The sequence below is a fragment of the Lampetra planeri genome, chromosome 30 (assembly GCF_965212315.1).
Source record: "Lampetra planeri chromosome 30, kcLamPlan1.2.h2, whole genome shotgun sequence".
Taxonomy (NCBI): Eukaryota; Metazoa; Chordata; class Hyperoartia; order Petromyzontiformes; family Petromyzontidae; genus Lampetra; species Lampetra planeri.
This window is the reverse complement of record NC_136136.1, coordinates 4,761,461-4,786,283: the sequence shown is the minus strand read 5'-3', so window position 1 is coordinate 4,786,283 and position 24,823 is coordinate 4,761,461. Positions and strand designations below refer to the sequence as shown.

Sequence of the window (24,823 nt, the reverse complement as noted above, 5' to 3'; positions counted from 1 at the left end):
GTGTTGGTGGGGGACCGCGGCAGACGATTTGCATGCGGGGTTACTAAAAGGACTGGACAGGGGCTTGGCTTCCGTGTTGGGCTCCCAGTGGTTTCGTTGCCCTGCAACATTTTTTTCCCCGCTCACGAATGCTGCGGGTTAATATTTTGTCTCGAGAGCCAATCAGCTTTTTTGCTTTTAATTTTGTTTTATTTTTAATTGTATTATTTTTATTTTCTATCTACGTGACTTTACCGAAAGAACCAAGAATACGTTATATCTATGATTTTACCCATAATGCTCCACAACATTGCGTCATGTGTTTTGTATACAACTGTCGTTGAGATGGGAGTGCTCGTATCAATAACGACCAGTGACCCCACATAAGGTCTAAACAAGGCCACAGGTTGTTTGCTTAAACCAATGGGGCTCGATAAGTTTAGGTCTGGAAAGCAAATAGGCTGATGGGCCTAAAACATGTATCTATATATATACACGTGGAGTACTGCTTATATACTTGTATTTAGCAAAAATGCTACACGATAAAACATCATGAGTTGTCCACCAAACAGCGACTGCAACCAAACTTATTTTTTTTATTCATAACTATTGTTGTGCTTTTAATTTACCCTCAAACAGCTTGATGTATGGCCAAGTAAACGGTCATTGAAAACAGCACGCGACCCTGTGAAAGTGTGTGATAAAAAAAAAACCTAATAAAAGCACAAACATGTTACCAAGTGGCTTGAAATGCACTTGATCTCGTCGTATCTCGGAAGATAAGGAAGGTCTGAGCATGCCTAGGTGCTAGAACGGCGGTGGCGAGATGTTAACTCCCTCGCCTGGTACGTAGGAGGACGTGGGTTCGATCCTGAACCCTGACATCTGCTGTATATTTGGAGTTTTCCTGTCTTTTTTCCAATGGTCGAGTGTATTTTTCTCCGGGTCCTGCGGGTTTTCCCTCCAGATTTAGAATCAATATGCGTTTCGGCTATTTGGCTGCTATAAAGTTCCATGCGATAAGCCGCTTCGTTGGGCTATCATTTGTGGCCAGGTAATGAAAAAGAGCTATATCGCTCTGGACCTTACCTGGTCAAATAAAAATGGTTTAGTAGTTTAGTGTGTATGGGTAACAACCGTGCTTAACAGGTGCTACATTGGGTGCAGCACAGCGACATCAATTGATTTACTCTACTCATATACCACCCACATGTATTGCTTCCCCCAATCACCAACCCGCACTGACCGGCGTGGCGAAGTATGGTCAAACGATCCCCGACGAGTGGACACGGCGTGGGGGAGGGAGACGTTCATCCAGCATTGGATTCACAAAAGGGCTGTGTGTGTAAAAAGAAATCTATAAAAAAAGCTTCGGTAAATTGGACTTCTTCAAAGCCCACGAGTGTAAGGGGCAAACACTGGGTGCTATGGGCACTTAACACCACCATACTGTAAACAGTGGGTGAATGACCACGTGATGCCCGTGACTGACACTGGGTTGATGTTTAACATTCGGAAGACCAACTGAATTTCACAATCGCAGCAGTTAACCTCCAAAAGTACTAATTATTACTATGACTTCTGCCACTTTTCCCACCACTGTGGCACTGACTAAGCCGGTGGCAGTTGTTGCGATGGTGGAGGTGGCGATGATGAGGATGTCCTTGAGGATGTTGCAGACCGAAAGGTGACCCTTGACACCTGCGTCTGCCCTTTCACCTCCAGCTAGCCGGAATTTCACCACTCTGCATGGCGACAACGTGCAACATAGTCTGGCACATGCACCGCCATCGACCCAGCGGTGAACGGCAGCCGGTGCTGCTGATGATGAAGGTCGTTGCATTTGGGTGGTGGTCATGTCAGAATCATTATGGTCGTGACATTGCAGGTTATGGTGGCAGTGAATATGGTGATGGTGGTGGCGATGTTCATCATAGTGGTGGTGGTGGTGGTGACGGTGGCCACGTTGATTGACTCCAATGGTGGTGATCACGGTGACTATAGTAGAGGAAGGTGCACGTGCAGCCCTTTTGTCAATCCACTGCTGGATGAGGGCATCCTCATGTGGGTCCCAAGCGTTACTTGATGCTACTTCTCGCTGGTCTGGTCCGAGTGGGTTAGCAACTACGGGAAGCATAGAACTGGACGAAGTGCGGTATAAACAATGGATGTTGCTGTACTGCCTCTGCTGCCAACAACTCTGCAGCCTGTAATGCCTATTATGCATGGAGATTGGCCATCCAAGCACTATCCAGGCTCAGACCTGGTTAGTGAATGGTAATTGCAGTAAATATGGCTGTCCCAGTTGTGAACACGTGACAATGGCGGTTGTGTGACGGCAGCGACGGCAATCGTCCTGATGCCGCCGTTGGTGTTGATTGTGGCGATTGCGGCGGTGGTGCTCACGGTGGCGATGAGGCAATGATGGCAAGCGGACGATAGTGGTCACGTGACGGTGGTGGTCACGCGATGCTACTGGCGGCGGTGGCGGCGATGGCGACGATTATCGTGACTTGGTGGTGGTGTGACGATGGTGCTGGCTTCACCGCTGTGGCGACGACTGTGCTGATACCCCACCGCTGGTTTGGCCGTTGCGATGTTTCCCGCCGTAGGATCTTCCGCCGGCACGTTGACATCGCCTCCCATGACCATGATCCACCAGACGGAGGAGAGGGGGCCCGCCGTGGCTTTGCCCGTTTCCCCGTCGCTGAGGAACGGCGACCTGCCCTCCGCCAAGAAGCGCAGCCGGAGAAAGGTGATCATGAACCGACTGCAGGCGAAGAGCTCTAAAAGGTCCGGCGGTCCCGAGACCATCGAGATCCAGCCGGTGAGAGATCGGGGCGGCGGCAGGAGGTCGAGTCACGGGGGCGGAGGGACCGCCGCGTCCGCTGGGAGGGCGGCACCAATGTCTGACAAGGAGCTGGCCGTGAAGCGCGTGGTGGACGAGTTGGTGGAGACGGAGAAGACCTACGTGGCCAACCTGCGCTCCATCATCGAGGTGCGTGTGTGTGTTGTGCGCGCCGTGGAGCGTGTGGAAGCTGCCTGACCTACCGCTCCATACCAAGCTCCAGGTCTTCTCGGTCACAGTTATGCCCTCCTACAGGAACACGTGCGCCGGTTTGAAAAGTGAAGGCTGGCCAGCCTATGACACATCCTGTGTTAAACCGATTACCTGGACACAGTCCTGTTGGGGAGCTTCTCTGGCAGGCAAGACTGTGTTGGCTGGGTTTTGTCGGCCTCATGGCCAGCCACGGTTTGCCCAAGCATCTTCTGTTTGGCCGAATCGATGGGGCTAAACGGGCACGTCACGGAATACAGAAGGGATGGGCTGACGCGGTGCAAGATGACCTGGAGCTGAACGGACTTTGGCCTCGATGGAGGAGGCTCGTGAAGGACCAGACTGGGCAGTTGGAGGCAGTCGCTCTCCAACAACAACAGCGGATGGTACAAATCAATTTCTGTCGCCCGCACACAGGTGCCGATTCCCGGACTGTCCCGGGTCAAACCCGGACAGGAGTTAAACACGAACCGGTGGCAACCCCAGTAGCAGGTGACAGTGCGTGACCCGCTCGCACTCCAGCCATGCCCGCCTTAATAGGTGCTTGCCGACTGCGAACGCTCCCGGGCTGTGTAGTCAGATTGCAAACAAGGCCTCTGGAGGGTAGTTTGCGTGTGGTCAAGGTGCGGCGGCATTGTTCAGTAACCACACTTTATTGGAATCCAAGTTTGGTGAGCCAACTTCCTCTATTGCAGCCCCCCCCCACCGTCCACCCCATAGCACAGCGATTAGAGCAGAGTGATCGTTCTGTGTTTACAAAGCACGATACAAATAGAGCCCCCCCCCCTCCTCCTGCTCCCCCCCCCCCCACCCCAAGTGAGTGAGTCGATGAATTGTGGTGAATTCGGGTTCTTCATTGCGACCCACAAATGGATTGTTTTCCTTTTCCACTCTCTTTAGTTGCACTTTTCTTCTCGTCGTTGTCGTTGTTGTTGTGGTCAAGCTGTACTTTTGTGGTCAGGTCGGAATTTATTTCTGGTTGACACGTGGCGCCTTTTTGGCACTAATGTGCCGCCCAGGAAGCGCCGTGTCGTGGGTATATTAATCGGAATCAGAATCATTATTTAGGCTGGAGGAATCCATTTTTCACAGATGTCCAGTAGTGCATGTACTTATGAGTGCATGTACAGCCCGTTTGTCCACCCACTGCTGAATGAGGGCCTCCTTCACACTCCTGTGTGGGTCGTGGGCATTATTTGACCATACCTCGGCGTGGGTTGTCGATGATGGGGGGCCGTGTATTTTGGAGCGTAGAAGTACAGTACAACGATGGAATAGTTTAACACGTCGGCTTTCGCGACGAATATCATCCATAATACAGGTTTATTGGGTTAGATCGCGTAACTATATCAATGTGTCGTTAAACCCACCACCACCCGACACAGCCAACTCGTAAGATTTGTCACGTAAACAGAACGTGGCCAATTCGTCACTAGTACAGCACACCGGTGTGTTGGAGAGCCAAGCCACAACACTTACCATCCGAGTACGACGTTTCGCCAGTAATTACAACCAGCTTCATCAGGCGACAGCCAGATCGATGGAATAGCTCGCAACATCATTTGCAATAATCGTAAAAATAATGGATTCTTGCAAATCACAATTCTGCCTGTGTGCGTCTCGAGCATAGGATCGGTGTCACTCGCCGAATAGACGCTTGGTTACATATCGCCAGTGATGCTCACCGCGGCGGGCAGCGGCGGCGGTGGCGGCGGCGACACAAAACAGCCGAGCGGTGCTGAACGACAGATGCATTGTGCCATTCTCAATTCCAGCGGGACAGGTATAACCCCTGGTTGTAAATTACGCGAGACGGGCCACGGGATGTATTTTGTGATGATTGCCAATTACGTGAGAAAAGGTGTGTCGTGCGGTGTGGTTTTCGGTTACAGTACGAAGACAGATGTGTCTTGCGACCGTCGCCATATTTTGTGAAACGTCATTCACAACAGAATGACAGCTATATGTTGCAGTTGTCAGTGATGATAGATGTAAGAATGTTGTGGCTGTCATTTGCAACAAAAGTACACAGAATAACAGTAATAACCGGCACTTGTGCCATGCTAGGTGCACGGACAAAGACAAAGATCCCCCATATAGCCTTTAACAGACTCCTAGGGCAAGTGCTGTTAGCGAGCACCTGCGTACAAAGGCCGGCACGGTGCATGAGGGGGTTGGTGGCCAGCACCACGCCCGACCAACTTTGTCTCCCCAGTGGCAATGTTTGTTCACACCGCACCAGGTACTCATTTGAGGCTGAGTCGACCTAGAGGAGGCCCAGGACCGATTAAGATAACAGTCGCTTGTGTTGGCCACGAGCGGGAATCGAACTCGGGCCGCCGGGGTTCGTAGCGCAGGGTAGCGCTCACCGCCGCACCTACGGACGCACGCACGCTCGCACACACGTACTCGCAACTCGACGCATAAACCTCGGGCAGCTGCGTGCTTTGGTACAGGCCGGGGGGATTGGCTCCGTGTTCTGTGTTGGCCCGATCTCGTTTTCGGTTTTTTTTCCTTCCTCCATTTTTCCCGGAGGATTTCCACCGGGCGAGCGATCTTCGCTCGCCACGCTCCGAAGCCAGCAGCAGCAGCTGCTGCGCTCGCGACGCAGATGTCGATTTATTGCCGCTGCTCAACCCGTAGCCATGCAAAATAGAGAGCGAGCGAGAAGAGACGCCAGAAACTGTTTCGTGAAAGGTGGCAGAGGAGGAGCTGCCACCTGACGCGATGTGGAACATCGGCAGCTGCCGCTTCGTCATTCAGGTGCGGTGCGAGGGGGTTACGTTTGGCGGTTGTTTTGTTATTTCATTTTATTTCAAACATTTTTTTGAACCCGGATCATCCCTCGAGGTGGAACATCACGCTTGCCCTGGGTGTCAAGTGACACACGCACGGCATGACATATATATACATACACATGCGCACACAAACATCTTTAACAATCTACAGCGTGTGCAGTATGTTCTTGGAACAAATAATAACAAATACAACTATGGAACCTCAACAACGGGAACGTGAAGTTCCCACAGCAGTCGAATACAAAGACAAAGATCCCCCGTATAGCCTAAACAGATAGTTGGGGCAAGTGCTGTTGGCAAGCACCTATGAAGGCCGGCAAGGCACACGAGTGGGTGGGTGGCCAACACCACGCCTGGCCGCCTTTGTCTCCTTAGTGGTGATGTTTACTCACCGCACTAGGTACTCATTTGAGGCTGAGTCGACCTAGGGGAGGCCCAGGACCGCTTCAGATAATCGTCACTGGTGTTGGCCATGAGATTGGAATCAAACTCGGGTTGCCTGGTTCGTAGCGCAGTGCGCTAACCGCTACACCACCGCTCCCCACGAAGTCAAATACACACACACCCACGTGGTGCACACCCCCATTGTGTTTTAACGATGATTTCAATTATTTGAGACGGCCGGCACATTTCCCTGCTTCTCGGCGGCGATTTTGATTGCGGAAAATCTGCGGTCATCCCGAGCCCCCCCCCCCCTCTCTCTCAAATCATCGGTCAGTCTCCTCTCTATGGAAGATCACTCATTCTCTGCTGCGGCGTGCCCCTGTCTGAACGTGACTACGGCCCCGCTGTATTTAATGGAGAGAGAGAGGCAGCCTTGTATATATGTATGTATGGTTGAACTTCTTTCGCACCGTACGTAGCCAACCGTGCTAATCGGAGACTTGCGTCATCGGCAGAGGAAGTTTGCGAGTGAACCTGGCGCTGAGCAGAGGTCAGGGGGTCAAGAGCACGGACGGCTGGGGGAAGGGAATCCCAGACTACGACAGATGCTTACGTACACGGCACGACGCACACGTCGCGAGCGCAAGAAGCTTATTTAAATGGACCAATCGGCGAATCGTTACGCGCCTTGCTCTTGCCGCGCAACTTCAAAAATCATTCCCGCAGACACCTGCCCCGGCGCGCCAATTGAGATCCAATTGAGTCTCATTTCTCTGGGGGGGCGCGGTGTGTGTGGGGGGGGGGGTACTCTCAAGGAGCACGACCCCCAGGACGAGTGCAGCGGCAGCGGCAGCAGCAGCAGCCTCGCTACACACGCCGTGTCTCGCGGGCGCTGGGGACACCGATCCGTGACCCCGGCTCTCGCCGCGCAATGTGGCTCGTCGCCAGCTCTTGAGCGCGTGAGCTTTGAAACCGGCGTCTGGAAGCGGCGGCCCGTGCCAGCCTCTCGCAGGCACGGGTGAGCAGCTGCCCGATTTCGGCGCGGTGGGGGGCGGTGGAGGAGGAGGAGGCGGAGGAGGGCGGTGGTGACGCTGTTCCGTGGCCATAACTCACCTGCCAGATGGTGTCTTCTTACACCGGCTATTGGTCGCAACCGCGGCAGGGCGCATCTTATTTGCCCCTCGCCGTTGTTGTTGTTGTTGTCGTCGTAGTTGTTTTGTTTTGAAGTCTGCGTTAGAGGCAAAGAGCGATGCGGCGTGGGGGAGGCTTTTATCCACAAGCGGATTGACGAAGGGCTGTGAATTCACTGCCAATATTGTTCACCCCAGTTTATGTCGACGGCTCTCGCTCCGGTTTTATTCGGCGGTTCATTTCAGCCGGAGCCGCCGCCCGGAACACTTTTGCAGAAATTAATCTGAAATTCTACTTCCATGTGGCCTGTTTTTAACGAATGTATTTACTGTATAAGATTATCGGCATAATATCAGGTAACGCAACATCGGGTAATATAATAACGTGGGGTAAAATCATCTATGAAACATTACGGGTAGGCATGTGCCTTGTGCTCTGGTGGTTGTGTCTTACTGCCTTTTATGGCGAGCGTTCTGGAAAATATCGAGTGAGAAATTAAGCCCCTGCTGCTTATATTCCCTAACGTGACCGCTGTTTGTGGCGAGAGCTTGCGCGGGATTTGTTGCACTGGCAGCATCCGTTACCACCCTCTCAAAAAATACCTTTCCTCCTCTTCCTCCGTCAGCCAGCTGGCTGACTGAAGATTTTCACGGCAACCTTATCCACTGCGAGAAAAGCGAAGTCGGATAACCTGCGAGGTCAAATTCGTTTTTTAGGCCGTGCTCATTTCTCTTTGGCGGTCTCCCCGAAAGCTTTTTTCATCTTTATTTTCAGAAGACGTTTGGCTCTAGATGCCTGGCCAGCCGCCAAGAATTTTATGGCGGTGGATAAAAAATACGCGGAGATCGCACCCGATTATGTGACCTATCCAGTGGTCGCCGGATTCACCTCCCCACCACCACGGGAATTGAAAGATGGGCAAGTGTGTGAAATCCTCCCGCCTCTGTCCACTCAGCGGCATAAACGGCGTCACCTCAGTCAGCCGATCGTAAGGTCGCGTGTGCGGTGGGGTAAGGTGTGGGGAACTCCCGCCTCTTTAACGACATTATGGCTGCCTCTAGTGGAGGCCTCTTCTGGCAGCAGTGGGGTGAGCAAGCACTTGCAGGGCTGCACCTTTACCTCCTCCTCCACCTGTGTGGCCATTAAGGTTCACAAGTTCAGCTGTAAATCGTAAAGTGAAAGACGGGTCACTGCTGGGATCTTGTCGTGGGGGGCGCTGGCTCGTTGTGCTGGCGGTGGCCAGGGGGCTGTGTGTGGGGGGGGGGGGTGTCCCTGTTTGTGCGGAGGATTTTCTCGTGAAAGAAAATTGTCAAAGAATCCGAAGCCGACAGAGTGATGGCGCTGTACAGTTCGGGTGATGCGCGCCTCTGAAAACTGAAGTCTTTTTTGGGTGGCACAAAGGTGGGGGGGGGGGGGGGCAAGGTTCCGTCTCGTTCGCTTAACTCCACCTGAACATTTTCTAAGACTAACCATGGAATGCCCTCATGCTTTAATTTAAACGAGGAAGTAAAGCTCGTGCACACGCGTGGGTGCTGGAACGCTCCCCCGCCATGCAGCGAGGTGAAGTCACTTCGGGACGTCATCGCGAGCCAATGTTTCACTTACCTCCTGGGTTTTCGATATCTAAACAACGATGGGTAAGGAGAGACCTCGCTGAGACGTCGCCACTACGACCGTAGTAATCTCATTAGCTCCGTCCCCGGACGTTTTGACAGGCCAATCACGAGACGTTTTCATCCCTGTCATTCCACGTGGTGCCAGGGTGAATTGGTGACGCGGTCCCAATGATGCACGTGCGGTCCTTTTCTGCAGTATAAACCAGTCCAGTTGCCACTGACCTGGCACAAGGGTTAAAACCCCTCCACCCTCGGGCAACCCTTTTGTCAAGAGATCCAGTTTTCCACAGCGCAAGTCACAAAGAACATTGCAGCTTTGTACAAAAATGTAATTTATTTTGGACCGTCTTTACAAGCGTTATCGTGACCCCCACGTTATAGACACACGGACTGACAGATGGACGGGGGACCGACGGAGCTTTTATGCATTAACGCTTTCACCCTTGATTGGAAAGTGCCACATTAAAATAAAAACACCCACACTGCCTTCAGGGGATGGAAATAAAACAAACTCACTTTACCCTCATTTACATGCGACGTTGAAGGTGCCATTCAGAATGCGTTACAGTCATAAATAATGCATCCGAAGTTCACGCGGAATAAATCTGCGGCGGAGCAGCCGGGACGCGGAGCGGCCCCCAGGGGCACGCACGTACGTGTACGCACGCGACTGCGTGTACGTGTACGCACGCCCGGCGCTGTGAATTTAATTATATCCTATTTGCACGACGTTTTTCTCTCTCCCTCGATTGTGCAGCGTTGCTCGTGTTGCCAATTCTCGACGCTGCAGCTCGAAATTCTAAAGTAACCATCGAATGATCCGCTCGAATCGATTCCCGGAGAAGCTCCCGGCACGTGGTGGCGAAACGTCGGGCATCGTGCCGAACGGCACGCGGTGCCGCGCGGGAACCGCGCCGAGAGCGCCGCAGTGTGACGTCTTTATCGGCAACTGCGCATTTCCCGGACGGGACCTTCGGAGGCCAAAGTGCAGAATAAAGAAAATGACAAGCAAGCGCGCGTCCGTGCGTAAGCAAACGTTCGCCAATTTGCTCGAGTGCTCTAGGCGCCGAGCAGCTACGATCGCAAACAACGGGAGCAACAACGACAAAAACCAGCAGCAGCAACAACGCACGTGTAGGTCAAGCGGTCGGTACTATATTAAATTTAAAGGCCATTTTGTACGCATACGCGCATGCGTTTGGCAAGACCTCAATATTTGCCGTGTACCTCATTTGCCATTAACAAATGCTCTCGACAATCACAACATCAGCCGCCGTCTGAATTGAAAATGGGAGCTTGAAGTTGTTACAGCATATCTGGCCTGTCTTTCTCCACATTGTGGCGTTCTGGCGGGGACATGGGGGCGGTGGGGCGGGCGGGTGGGTACGGACGAGGGGGGAGGGGAAGGAGAGACACTTCCCAACTCCTTTTCTATCTGCGCTTTTGTCTTCTTGTCAAAACAATGACAAAACCGTTTGCTGGCCGCGATAGCGGAGCCTCGCGAACAGCGCCGGCCAACAAAGGACAGAACGGGCTGCCTGCAAAACCACCCAGCTCACCGATGGCACCGCAGGCACCCACCGTCGTGACAATAGTAGTTTGGTCCTTTTGATGCCTATGCCGTTCTTACCGCAGGGTTATCACGGAGGCACCGTGAACCACGGGATGAGTGCAGTCCGTCGATTTTACCACGTGGCTTTTACAAAATACAAGCAGTCTGGTAAAACCGTGTGACGCTGGCATACGTGGAAAAGTGTTTTGCGAATAACTCAATGGAATGTTCAAGTCCGCCGTGAAGGGGGCGGCGCACGATTGCGATTAATCTGGTCCATCACCATCGTCGGGTAGCAGCATCGTGCGCGTTTATGCAGGCGCTGCAGCGGCGCCACGGCGGCGAGGCGTTAACTACCTCGCCTGGTATGCGGGAGGTCGTGGGTTCGATCCCGATCCCAACCCTGACGCGTATACACTTGGAGTTTGCTCGTGTCTCTCTCTCCCCGTGGTCGCGTGGACCTTTCTCTGCGTCCTCTTCACGCTTAGAAAACTGCAGGAGAATTATAACGGTGCGCACGGTCACACTTCACAGCCGGGTAATGTTTACCATCGCGTTTGATTTTATGCACGGATGAAAGAAACATCCTCGCAACAAATCGTGCGGTGCTGAGACAATGTAAACCACCACCGCTGATTTACACGAAATAAATAAATAAGTGTGGGCGTCTTTGATTTCAAGTGGAATATGACAGCAATAATAATAACCAATCAAATATAAACCGTATTTACGTGAGCAAATGCCTCGTGCGAGTTGTCATTCCAGGGAATGCGGTTTGTTGTTGAAACTTAAAACATTTGTAGTGAATACGCTTTTTTTGCGTCCATAAAATATTCACGATGCCGTTTGAGGTCCGGGAAATATTCCGGTTAAGAGTGGTGGCGGGAGCTGAGGGTCAACAGGGGTAGGCATAGGACGGGCAGTGGGTGGGAGAGGGAGCAGTGGCGTCGCGCACTGTGAACCTCCGACACCATCGCGGCGCGCTGTGAAACCGGCGAACCGAGTTCGATTCCGGGCCACAGCTCGCGTCGGTGATAGCTGAACCCGGCCTAGGCCTCACCCCCCTACCAACACCCACGCTTGGACCAGCATGGTGATGTATGGTCAAACAATTCTCATAACTGGTACGGCTTGGGGAGGCCTTCATCCAACGGTGGATTTTACTGTAAATTTAATTTTTTACTTGTCTGTATTCATAGAAAATCAGGGTGAAACAACTCATATTATTTTTTTGAAATATATATATTTTTTATATAAGCACCTCTAGTGGCTGCAGGGGTAAACCCATTTACACAACAACAAATGCTAATTGACAAACGTGGTTGTAAACAGTGGCGGACAATCGAACTTGGGTCGCCGGGCTCACAGTGCAGCGTACTAACCATTGTGCCACCTCTTCCTTCACCGCACACTGGCCAGTTCGCCTACGTAGGCTTGCGTAAAACACTGCTGCACAAACTCCGTGTTCACATCTGCTCATCCACCAAGCCGCTCGTCATTAATCACGACCACGGAGCGTGTGGAGAGGAGCCTTCGTGTGCGCGGGGGGCGGTAGGTCCGGCAGGGGGGGGTAGGTTGTCTCTGCGTGTGCGAAGTTGTGGCCGTTTTGTTAAGCATCGCCGTGAGCTCCGAGCGTGTGCCCCCCCCTCCAATGCCATGAATAGCTCTGACTGCGTTGCCCCCTATTGCCGAATGATCTTTTGCCGAATCTGACAGGAACGTCGCTCGCGCTTCCGTGCACCGTGCGCGCACGCACCGGCTTCGCTGCTGAAGAGCGGTCGCCTGCCCACGTGTTGCGCCGTACGCCGACGTTTCGTTGACCCCATGCACCATTGCATCCTTGCACCTCACCCCCCACCCCCTTGAGGTCCTGGGGACCTGGGTTCGATTGTGGGCAGCTGCGGACCGTACAGCAGCTTCAAAAACACATTGTAAAAGAACTGCAATTTGGTTAATTTCTCTTGTGGCTGCAGAAGTATGTACAGTGCTAGTCTTCCACACAGAGAGGGTCAAGTACGCGCTTACTGCATTGTAACAGAAGCAGTGCATTGTGCTCCGCGCCGCGTGCTCTGCTGATGTACAAACAATAACGAGGCGTTATTGAGCAGCACAATGGGAATAAAAGCTCTGTCGGGCGTCATCAGCAAACAGTGATGCGCTGACGATGAACATGGTGATCTGTTCCCATGTTTGAATAACAAGCGCTGCATCCATCTCTGGCTTTCATCTTTTTCGTCTTCTTCCGTACGGCTGATGTGGATGCAGAGCAACAACGACGACGACGATGTCACATCCGGGTGGTCAAGCCCAGACAACCGCGTCTGGAGCACGTGGACCGTATCGTCGCTGCGACGTCTCCTTCGTGTTTGTGGATCGGGGCGTTGCGTCGTTACGCGCTGTGTACGGTCTGTTCCGGATCACTGCAGTCGCACTCTGCTGGAGAGTTTTTTTTTATTTTCCGTTTGTGCATCAGCTATCCCCATCTGCTGCCATGGTTTGTGCACTGGATAAAGCTTTAGGGTGGACCGTGAGCTTCGTGGAAGGATCTTCTTGCGTTGGGCCTTTCACAACAAGGTTTGCGAGTTCTTTTGAACTCTCAGAGCTTCATCGGGGTTGTGCTCCCATTGTTTAAGGTTAAGTGCATGGGTCCAAGAGGTCTTGCCGTCACTTCAAAACGATCACAAGGAACGTTGCTGAGGTCCTGATGAATGACACTGTGTCAGCATATGGGTTCTATGCTATCCTGTAGGTTCTATGTCAGCCTATAAGTCCCCTATGCTAGTATATATGTTCTATGTTAGTCTACGGGTTTTGTGCTAGTCTATAGGTTATTTGTCAGCCTATGGGTCCCCTATGTTAGTCTATAGGTGCTATGTTAGTCTATGGGTTCTGTGCTAGTCTATAGGTTTTATGTCAGCCTATGGGTCTTCTATGCTAGTCTATAGGTTCTATGTTAGTCTATAGGTTCTATGTTAGTCTATGGGTTCTGTGCTAGTCTATAGGTTCTATGTCAGCCTATGGGCCCTATGCCAGTCTGCCAGTCTACGAGTCCTGCGCCAGCCTATGCATCTCGGTGGTGCAGCGTCGCTGGCATGGACTCTGGTGCAAAGGAATGAAATGCGGGTTCCCTTCCCCCCCCCCTCCTCTTCGTAGCACGCTGCGCGGGACCCAACATCCCGTGCAGCCTGCACATCGGATCGCGACGGCGCTGACGTCAGATTTTTCGCGCCGCTTCGGCTGCCAGTTCGGCGCCACGTGTCTACGAGTGGCGCTGCGCGCAGGGGAGGCTCTGTCGGTTGAACACGTGGCAGGCTTTCGCGACCAATATTACTCACAATAATGGTTTTTGTGTTAGATCGCGCACGTATATTTGTGTCGTAACCCTCCACCACCCGACAGAGCCAGTAAGAGATTTGTCACGTAAACAAAAAGTGACAATTAGTTTACTACTTCAGCCCACCGGCGTGTTGGAGAGTAAATCCACTGTATTTACAATTTGAGTAGCACCGTGACGTTTCGCTGGTGATAGTGGTCCGCGCGGCGGCGGCAGCAGCGGTGGCAGCGGTGGCAGCGGCGCAGCGTGTCGCTCTGTGCCGAGCTGAAATGAGGGACGCAGGGATTTCAGTGCCCCTCGGCGTGCGTTTGCCTGACGTGTGACGCAGGTTGCATTGCGTGGGGGTGGGTGGAGGGAGGGAGTTTGACGTAGGATCGGTACCTCATTTTACGAACGTGTTTTTTTTTTCGAGTTCGTTAAAACGTATCTCCGAGGACGAGTGCAACTTTGCAGGGAGTCCACAGTGGGCATCTTATGGATAGACTGGACCCCGTCATGGTGTCGTCGAATTTCCACCATTGGCTCTGAACCATCAATGAGTGCTCCATCACACTTTGAATTGACTTGCAGAATATTCTTCACCTCTGATTAATAATAATAATAAATGTACATGTAATAAAATATTTCACATCCTTTCTAATCATTTATTAGATATACATTTTTTATTAACTTGGCCTCCTCCATCGCCCACCGTATCCCTCTTGCCGCGAGACGTAGAATCCATTCGTGAGCATCGCAGGGCGGCTGCAACAGTTCTCGCGTTTTCCGATGAGCGTCCAAAAAACTGAAACCTCCCAATCGGCCTTTTTATCCTTCGCACAGCGGCGTCCACACTTTCCCACACGGCTCTCCGCTGTGCAACTGTTTCCCCTCACGACGGTCAAAGGGATTTTTGTTTAAATTCTCAGATCTGGAATTGGGCCAAAGTCGAAAGCAAACCGAATTTAACGCGATGGTTTTTGTTTTCCCCGTGCGTGGCACGGCCGGGGCTGATCACCATCAACTCGGTGCACTTTATAGAACCTGGTACTGGTAGGAACCCACTGGTTCCACCAGCCCACAGGGGATTATTGTGTCCGTCCGTCGTGCAGGGAGGGGCTGGGTGGGGAGGGAGGGGCTGGGTGGGGAGGGTGGGGCTGGGAGGGTGGCGCTGGGTGGGGAGGGGAGGGTGGGGAGGGGCTGGGTGGGGAGGGTGTGTAGGGGCTGGGTGGGGAGGGTGGGGCTGGGTGGGGGATAGGAGGGGTGGGGCTGGGTGGTGAGGGGCTGGTCACCCCGTAGTGCCCTTATAAAACTCAACGTTTAACCTACTCACGCCGGCTTGTGCCCGCCCTCACAGTCGGGCATATTTGCGGAATACACCACGCCGCCGTTGACCCTGGCCATTGACCGAGCAACCCAACGTTCCTACCAGCTCCCTCCGCAGGAATGTGTTTTAAACATGGGTGGCGGAAATCCGGGTGCCAACCCATGACCTTGGTCGTGCTGACTCAGCAACTCTGATCCCGTGCTACCCGGCCACCTCTGCACAAATGGTCCTCTTTATAACATGAAGCCACATTAATCATGCCCAGCAATCATGCCCCCTGCCTCTTCCCGGCTACTCAGCATGGCCTACGATGGCTGCTTCCTTCCACCGCCACCATCCCAATCTTAGGGGCTTGGGTAGGGCACCGCGGGATGATGACAGCTGGTCCAGAAGGGCAATGCAGTGGTAAGCCAATGAACGGACCGCGCCTGAGCGTACGTCGATGTGGGAGATGGAGCGATGAAATTGGCTCGTGCGCGGGTGCTTGCTGAATTGTTGCACGCCGCAGCACCACATGCACACGTGTCCGTGTGCAGTTTGAAATCCCAACAGGCGCCACCGCCATCATCATCGCCATCATCATCATCATCACTCTCGCGCCTATTTACATGGCCGTGTGTTTGGCGGTCAGCCAAACTTCTACAGTTTGTCTGCAGGCACAGTATTCTCACGGCTCGAAAGCCCTCGAAAATAATCGGCGGACGCGCGCGCGCGCTCGAGCCTCGGCGTCATCGAGAGCGACTGCAGGAACGCTCCTACACACGAGCTACGGCGCGAGAGCGCGAGCGTGCCGCAACACGGCGACTCACGGCTCGGGGAGCAAGCGGGGCCTGAGCTTTAGCCAAGGTGCAGCCCCCGACGCCCGCCAAACCTCCCACGGCGATCCCTGCTATCGTTATTTATTTATTTATTTTCATTCATTCCTGGAATCTGGCCCAGAGCTTTTACCAAAAGTAGAAAAAATAATTCGACGCGATGGGGCCGCTGTCGGACCTCCCACTGGTCCACCGCGACCCGGACGAGGTCACAGGTGCCCCTCTCACTGCCCCCGGGGGTTCATTTCACCCCGGTGTCGTCTGGGGCGGTGACGCGGCCGAGCGGTCAGCACAGCATTATTTTCCACTTGTTGAAGAGGTTCATGGTTCGAGCCCAGCGGCAGCCCTGGTTAATGCTAAATATGCGCCCCTGTTTTCACGGTGGGACGTTTAAAGACCCCGTGGCGTTATTCGGAGGAGGGTGGGTAGGTAGGTCACGTGTATTGCCGGCGTCGCGGTCCAAATTTGCCAAGTTTGAAAAATGTACTCGGATTCTTTTTTGTATTTGCATAAAATCACACTGCGGCATCGCCCCCCACTGGCAGAGACTGATGGTCGTGTGTGTGGCTGGCTGGTCGTGGGTGTTGGTGGTGGTCGTGTGTGTGTGTCTGTGGCTGGCTGGTGGTCGTGCGTGTGTGTGACTGGCTGGTGGTCGTGTGTGCGTGTGTGTGTGGCTGGCTGGTGATCGTGTGCGCGTGTATTTGACCGGCAGGATGTAAAGGCAGCCGACGCGCCTATGTAAATGTCACGGTAATGCGCTTCACCCTGACGGAATCCATGTAATCTGAGTCCATCTCGTTGATCGCAAGGATCTGGTGACTCAAACGAACGCTGGCCTTCCCTCAAGGCTCGCATTCACGACAGAGCTTTGCTGCGTGGTGTTTTAATCAATCCCACCGTGGTTCGAGGGAGAGAGGAGGAGGGGGGTGGCATCGTTTCTTTACATCAGAATATAGCCGCATTTATTTATTTATCTAACGCGCATTTGTATAAAAAAAATCGGGAGATTAACGTCTTGTACGCAAATCCGTTAAGGCGCTTACCTCCGTGTGACGTGCTTGTGGTCTAACCCAGGGGTCGGCAAACAAAATAACAAGAAGAGACATTTGTTTCGAATTCGGTGAAGAACTCGACATTTCAAGAACCGCAATGCACTGTGTGGTGAATACGAGATGGCGGTCCTTAATAAACAACGTGTCACAAAGCGGTCCTTAAAGAGCAACGGATTGCCCGACCCCCGGTCGAACCGATGACTGAAACAATTTGGCAGGGAAGTGAATGGGTTTATGGTTGGGAGAGCGAAACGCCGCTCGCCTAAATTTGAAAAAATAAAATGTATTTAAATATATTTTTAAAATATGTTTTTGAACATCAAACTGTCGAGGACGAGAGAGAATTAATAATTACGCTTGGGCGTCTCCTTGATGCTCGTTTCATTCCACTCCCACAGAGCCATCTTTCACGTCCGTTCTGAGAAAACAAGAAAAGAAAGGGATTACGCAGCGGAGAGAGATTCGTCACGCAGCCAATTTAGATTTCTTCACTAAAAGCTGCCACGAAGGGATTTTATATAAATAAATAAACAAACAACGGTGGAGCCCGAGCGATGAACCGCCTGCGGGCCTACGGTCGAGGAGCGGTGATGTGTGCACCTGTTTGGGGAAACCCGACGGCTTTCTCCTCCTCCTCTGCGTCGTTTTTCACGGGATCGCTTTGGCCTCCCTTCCAAACGCGACGATAAACCGTCCGGCAGCGTGGAACACGTTTGAACGAACGCCAAACCTTCCGTGCCTCGTAAGTACGCTGAGCTTCTTCCGCCACCGTGCGTAGCCAATCGCGCTAATCGGAGGTGCGGGCGGGGGAAGGACAACAAAAAACAGCTCTGAAGATATGAGTTTTCCATCGAGATTTAAAAGTGTGCATGCATACAGCCCCAGTGGCTTCCTAAAATCGGAAAAAAGAGCGTTCCTGACGGCCGCAGGAGAGCATCTGAAAGTGCGCGATGCAACGACCGTCTGTGTTCAATGGCTCGCCAACAGCCGCGTGCCCAGTAAGGTAGAGGTGCAGCCCCGCAATATCTGGTGCACGTCGCCGCTGCTGCCAGAATGTCCCCCGCTAGCACGCACTGTCGAGAGCCCCTCTAAGGCGGCTATTTGGGGCCTGCTCTTCTCCCACGCTGGCCACACATCTTAGAAGAGTTGGGAGTAACCACCCCCCGCTAATTTACCCCACCCGGACGCACGCGACCTGCCGATCGACTAAATGTGGGTGAACCCATTTATGATCCTGGGTGGACAGAGGCTGCCGGCTGGGGGAGGTCGAAGGAACCTCCAGCATTATTTAAAGTTCCACGCCGAGAGATTGAATCTGGATGGCAAGTCCGGTGCACCAACCATCGGATAACTTTGTTAGATCGGCATTATAAACGGTGTCCCGTGCGCGCTATCCGAGGGAGTTACCATTCGCCTCCCGGGCGATTCAATGAGCCTCTCGCCAGCCGTATCCCTCGGGCCACCCTCCCTCTCGCACGTTTCCCACTTTGCCAGCCTCCATCCCAATCGTGAACCAAACTTGCTCCCCAGTTAACCCTGGCTGTTGCTTCAGGCTCTTCTTTCACGTCGGATTACGCTCAGCATTAGGGTTGGGGGCACGGGGGTGAGAGGTGGGTGGAGGTCTCTGAGACCACGTGGGCACAGCGTGTCACGCTGTCGCTCGACTTGTCAGGCACGTTGAGTTTATTCGTTACTTCTATTTGCTTGCGTCTCATGTTCATATTCATCGCGATCGTACGATCCATATTTGTTGTTGGGTTAGGCTACGTGGTGGTATTTTTATGCCCAAATTATTTAGCATTACCTCCAATTAGCACGGTTGGCTATGTACGCTGCGAAAAATGTTCAACATTCATACGTTCATTAGCCGGCCACGTTTACAAATATATTATTTATACGTGCCGATGTATTGATTCTGTGACCGGTGACTGAAGACGCTTTATTGCAATTAGTAGCCCTTTGTCAATTCGCTGCTGAATGAAAACTTCACCGTGATGTGTTAATCATCGCAGTTATTTGACCGTACATCACCGTGCTGGTGAGCGTGCGTTGGTGAAGGGTGTGGTGGTTTAGTCCAGAACTGTTTCAGATATCACTCGCCACTGACATTCGCTTTGACCGTGAATCGGACTCGGCTAGCCAGGTTCATAACTTGGTGTGCTAACCACTGTGCCACCAATCCCCCCCCCCCCTCCACTCTGTAGGTATGTTGTTTATATTTATTATATTTGTTGATATTTATGGACTTGCTTTGTATGGAAACTTTCAAGTGACCTGGGGCTTGAGTGTGCCAGTTGGAGGTGAAGATTCCTGCTGTGGCTCATCCCAGTCGAGTCATTCGCAGGTTAATTTGGACCCTTGCGAATGGCCGGACATCTGTGGAAAAGGGCCTTTATCGCTCATCGGACTCCTCCAGTATAAATAAATATTCAGAATCTGACTTCAAGGGATCTTTAACGTCCGCCGTGAAACAGACGGTACCGTGTTGTGTCATTATTATTGTCATTACGTTTACTCCACAACGCACGATTAACCAGGGCGGCCGCTGGATTCGAACCGTGGTTCTCGGTGGCGAGCGGCGAGCACGCTACCACCGGGGCCGCAGCGTCACCCCCCAGTGCGTCGCGGGATGCGCTCCCGTATTTTGGCTCATTAATCCAACGTCGCTTGTTATTTCTAATTATTCAAGGTCGGTGTTTGGATTTAAGAATGAATGAAAACCAATTCTGGTTGCATATTTTCCAACCCATTAACCTCAGGGGTTGTACGGACGAACGATTTGCATACGCGTACGTGAGCCGTGAATAATTGATTCCCGCGGCCGCACGATTCCGATGCGCGCATCGTGCCCGTAGAGGATTGTTTTTTAATCGCAGAATCACTCCCGCGACCACCCGGCGGACATGGAGCGACGAGGTTAGTTCACGTGAAGGAGAGCGCCATGCATTGTAAACATCTCGGTGCCATGGGTGATGGGTCCCAGCTTTGAGAGACCTTCATCCAGCAGTAGATAGGCTGCATCTCACGGTGATGATGATGATGATGATGACTCCAGGCATTCCATGGAAACTTCTCCGCCATTCATTCTCCATCTCCCCAAGCCCTTGGCTGAATGTCGAGACTTAACATCGAAAACATAATGATGATGATGAGTATACCCAGTAAGGCCACACTCAGTACAAAAGACTTGTTCTGGAGGATTTTGCATTGGAAAGGCTGGCCAACTCCGGTTACATTAACTTTAAACGTAGGTTTTCATAGGCAACACAACATCTATTTTTTTTTTCGTGTTGGGTTCCATGAATCTGCAAACAGCAGAGGTGTCCTGTTTTGTCACCGAACCCACAAACAAATATGGACCAATAACATTGTGTGTTTTTAACCAATGGGAGGAAACCGGAGAACCCGGAGGGAGCGCGTACAAACAGAGGGGGGGCACGTAAATACACAGGCAGGGCGCTACAAACAGAGGGGAGGGGGGCACGCACATACGGTGGGGGGGGGGGGGGTAGCACGTACAAAGGAAGGGTGAGCATGTAACACACTCCACGCAGAAAAGCGCCCGAGTCGGGAATCGAACCCAGGTGCTTCTTTGCCGCGAGGCACGAGTATTACCACCGTGGTAAAAATGTTACTTATTCGTCTATTCGGACATCATCGTCGTCATCGCTCTTTGCACGTGCCAAACCACGCACTCGTTCTCTACATTCACGCCATACAAGCCAAAATAACCTTTACTATGAATAATATTGCACGCCAAAGCCCCACGTGTTCAATTAAATGGCACGGCCACGGGCGTTAACCAGCGGCCGGCTGGGTTTTACGTTCGGAGCTGAGTAGTCCTCCTCCTGCCGTGGCGCGACATCGGAGCCCATCGTCAGCTCTCGTCCCTTCCCCCGCAGGCCCCTGCGCTCCATGCCGGTTCTTCGTGGCGCCTCTCCCGAGAGCCCATTCTTGTTCCGCGTCGATGCGGCACGCCAGACGCCGGGAGATTTTTCGCCCAAATTTTTTCCTTCCTCCCAAAATGTTGAAGTTCTAGCTCCGGGCAACTCGACGAGTGTGCTACGCACAGTTGCATCGTGAGCGTGCGCGTGCGTGTGTTTTCGTTATATGTGCGGTGCGTAAACATCACCACGAGGGAGACAAAGGCGGCCGAGCGTGGTGCTGGCCACCCACCCTCTCATTTGCCGTGATGGCCTTCATAGGTGCTCGCTAACAGCACTTGCTGCTACAGTCTGTTGAAGCTGTACGGGGAAATCTTGTTTTTGTTGTTATATTTTTCTGGAATGTTCCTTCTCCCTCCTCGGATTAGTAAGAGGTAAAGTTGCAGTCCTGCAATTTCTTGCTCGCATCACTGCTCGTGGACAGGACTCCACTAGACATAGCTCTACAGACCCCCCTCTTGTGGGTATTTGGCCTACTCCTCCACACTGGTCAGACATAATGCAAGAGGCTGGAGTGCCCACACTTTACCGCACCACACCCGACGTGCCCGATCTCCTTACCGCGGTTGTTCCTATTTATTCCGCTGGGTCGATGGGAGGTGGATCGCTAAGAATAGAGAACCAGCAACGTCTGGATTGTAAGTACGGTGCGCCGCAACCCACCACCCATCCACCCCTCCGCCCCCCTCTGGAGTTAATATTTTTAAAAAATAATAATAACCTCTGCTGCGAGTCGTGGCAACAGGAAGCGACGCTGACCCGGCGTTGACCCCCGGCGCAGGTGCTCGGAATGGGAGCCAAGGTGCACGGCGCACTTGAGTCGCCCACAATGAGGGGCCGGCCAGCCGGCCTTGTGCTATTCCCGATTGTGTTGTCGCAGAGGAAGTGGCCACTCAGCTGCTGCTGCTGCGACGACTGTGCGAGAATTCCCCTTCTGGCTTTCTTGACAATTGTATTATTATATTATTATTATTCACCGCAGCGCGTTTTTCGTTGACACCACCTGCGTCACGTGGGGGGGGGGGGGGTGACGGGGTGGTTGGTGGCGCGTTGCTGAACCTGGCAGACGTCGACTTCGTTTGATTTCTTTCCGCCTACCTCCCCGCCCGGCCCGTGGCTAACGTGGGTGGCGAGCGATGTTGGAATCGGTCCCAGGCCACTGCGCCGCACCGCTTCAACGCTATTCACCGGCCCGCTGTGGATTGATCAGCGAGGTGAAGTATGGGCAAACAGCCCCAACGGCCAACTCGACATGGGGACACATTCATCCAGAAATGTATTGGCCAAGGGCTGTAAATGATTGTTTTTGTTATTATGTTAACTCTATATATATCTTATAACGTCTGGGTGTAAAGTGCGTGCTTTGTGTCAACCATCTTGACGCTCATTTATTTAGAACTACTTTTTGTGTTTAGTTTGTTGTCCTTCCCCCTTACCTCTGATCAGCACGGTTGGCTATGTACGGTGCAAAATAAGTACAGCATACATACAGAAAGGTTTCAATAGGATTTCCTGTGCAATTGAGCATCCAGATGGTGCTCATTTCCCCTTTACAGCCCTGAGCCAGTGGGGTAATTCCACATTTCTATGGCGGAGTCGAGTCTATTCAACATGACAATCACTTTTGATTTCTCCCAAATTAGTATTCAATTCTATCCGTAATTAGTTTTTTTTTTCTGTTGGCTTAGATCGTGTTTGTGTACCATGCCAACGTTTAACAATAAACCCTCCACCGGCCGACACAGCCAATCAAATCAAGTTGTCACATGGGCAACTGCGCCAATTGATGTGGTTTTACTTTTGAGCAAACCGGAGTCGGAATGATGTTGAAAAGCAACCGAAATTTAGTCACGAAAATTCTCCAACGTTTCTCTGGGAGATGAATTACATCCAGCGTCGTCGAGCGAGCTACCAACAAGCTCGTCTCTCTCTCTCGCGCGCTGTGAGAAGGGCTGCGTGCAGAACGAGAGAGAGCGAGAGAGTGACCGAGAGAGTGAGCGAGAGGTGAGGGTTTACATAAAGCAAAGTTTAAAAATGTAAAAAAAATTTTTCGAAATGATGAACGAAGCAAAGTGCCGAATACGCCGAGCATCTTCTTGTTTCCACTGATCGTAAAAAATAAGAGAGAGAAACGTGCCGGAGACGTTGCGGACCTGGGAAATTGGGAACGCACCACCGGACAAAGCGAGGGTCGCCGAGGCTGCGTTCCTTCGCGTTGATGTTTGGGGGGGCGGGGGGGGGCTGCGATCGCTGCTTTTGGAGACTTACGTCAGCCTGGCCCGGGGCCGCGCAGCTCGTGACCGTTGGGATTCAGTGGCGGGGGTGTGGAAGAGGTGAGAAGGGGGGAGAGGCCGGCGCTGAGTGGGTGTGGGGCTGATTGATGAGCGTGGCCTCGTTAAGGAGAGATCCCCTTTGTGCCATTTACCCTTGGCCAGCGTCCCTCTGCGGATCCCTGAAGCCCCAAACAAGCAGCACGGAACCCGCATCACCCCCCCCCCTCCCCCCCGACCAGCCTCTGCTTCCTGCATCGCCGCTTCACTTCCCGCTAGGATAAACCAACCTCGGCCGGGATGTCAGGAAGCGTTGTAGGTAAATAAATAAATAAATGCGCGCGGAGCTGTTCTTTTGTCAATCTACTGCTGGATGGCGACTTCTCCCCCAGACCGTGCAGGGTCAGTTGACCAGACTTCAACGGCCGCCGGTCAATGCGTGAACGGTGGGTGGGAGGAGGGAGGGGGCGGTGGTGGTGGCGGTGGTGGCGGTGGTGGTTGCCCACGGCTGGTTCACTCACGTTGGTCGTGGTGGCCGGTAATTGATCCACTGATGGGTCGAATGCTCTCCCCGTGCCATGTGAGTTGTGGGGGGGGGGGGGGTTCAGTTGACAACGCTGGTGGTCAGTGCGGGGTTGGTGAATGCAATGCATTGTAACGTAAATAGTCGTTTAAGAAACGCACAATCATGCGGATAGCATCTCTCGTGCACATTGCCGTGTCATCACGCGCGGTTTATGTGCGTCTTTAGGCCGGCTTCGTGTGACGACGACGACGACGAATTCACCGTGAGCAGCAGCAGACCTGAGGTGTCGTCGTTCCCGACAGCAAAGGAGCGCTCACGTGGGAGCGTAGCATCGCAGGGCGACACTGTCGCCCACAACAAAGCAGCGTCCTCGCAGCCACCCTGGTAGTGCACGGCGCTAACACACGCAGGCGCCATCCAGAGTCCGAGATGTGACGAGTTCCGGCACAATCTGCATTTTTTCGTCTGCTTCAATAAATACATATATGACCAGGCAAGGGTTTAACAGCAACAAATATTTCTTTTTTTTTTTATAAAATCCTTGCGCTAAATTAGGCTGCACGAAATCAGGAAGGTGGGAGAGGAGCGTGGTGTTGGTGGGGGTGGTGGTGGTGGTGGGGGTGGTGGTAGTGGGGGTGGTGGTGGTTGGGGTGAAGGGGGTCGGAGGGTGCAGAGCAATGTGTGGTGGATGGAGTGGTGGTGGTGGTGGTTTGGATGTCGGGGGGCGGCACTAGATGGTGGATGGTCGTGTGTGATGTCGTTTGCCTCTTCCGGGAAGTGACCCAACCTCCGTTAAAGCAGCGGGATCCGGCAGGATGTGCAGATCCGCACGTGCGTCCGCGCGTCCGTGTGCCCGCGTTGCGTTGCGTGCGGGGGGGGGGGAGCGTTCCGACACGGCTGTATGAGCAGTGCTAGCCCTGCACGCGTTGTACCTGTGGCGTACGTGCGGAGGGATCACGCGCGTGCCTATTATCTGCGCAGGTAATCAGCTGCGCGTCGTACTCGTGCGCGCGCGCACGAATGAGTGAATGAATGCGCGAGTGGGCGCAGGAGTGTTT

At 52.8% G+C, this 24,823-nt stretch overlaps 1 protein-coding gene across 1 annotated transcript in view; it reads left to right on the top strand.

Annotated features, from left to right (window-relative positions):
• Positions 1–24,823, top strand: part of LOC144728824 (uncharacterized) — a 77,727-nt gene that overhangs the window by 1,179 nt on the left and 51,725 nt on the right. Inside the window, exon 2 of the mRNA XM_078608506.1 lies at positions 2,592–2,977. Coding sequence (XP_078464632.1) covers positions 2,624–2,977 — 354 coding nt within the window. The 5' untranslated portion in view covers positions 2,592–2,623. The remainder of the gene's footprint in view (positions 1–2,591; positions 2,978–24,823) is intronic.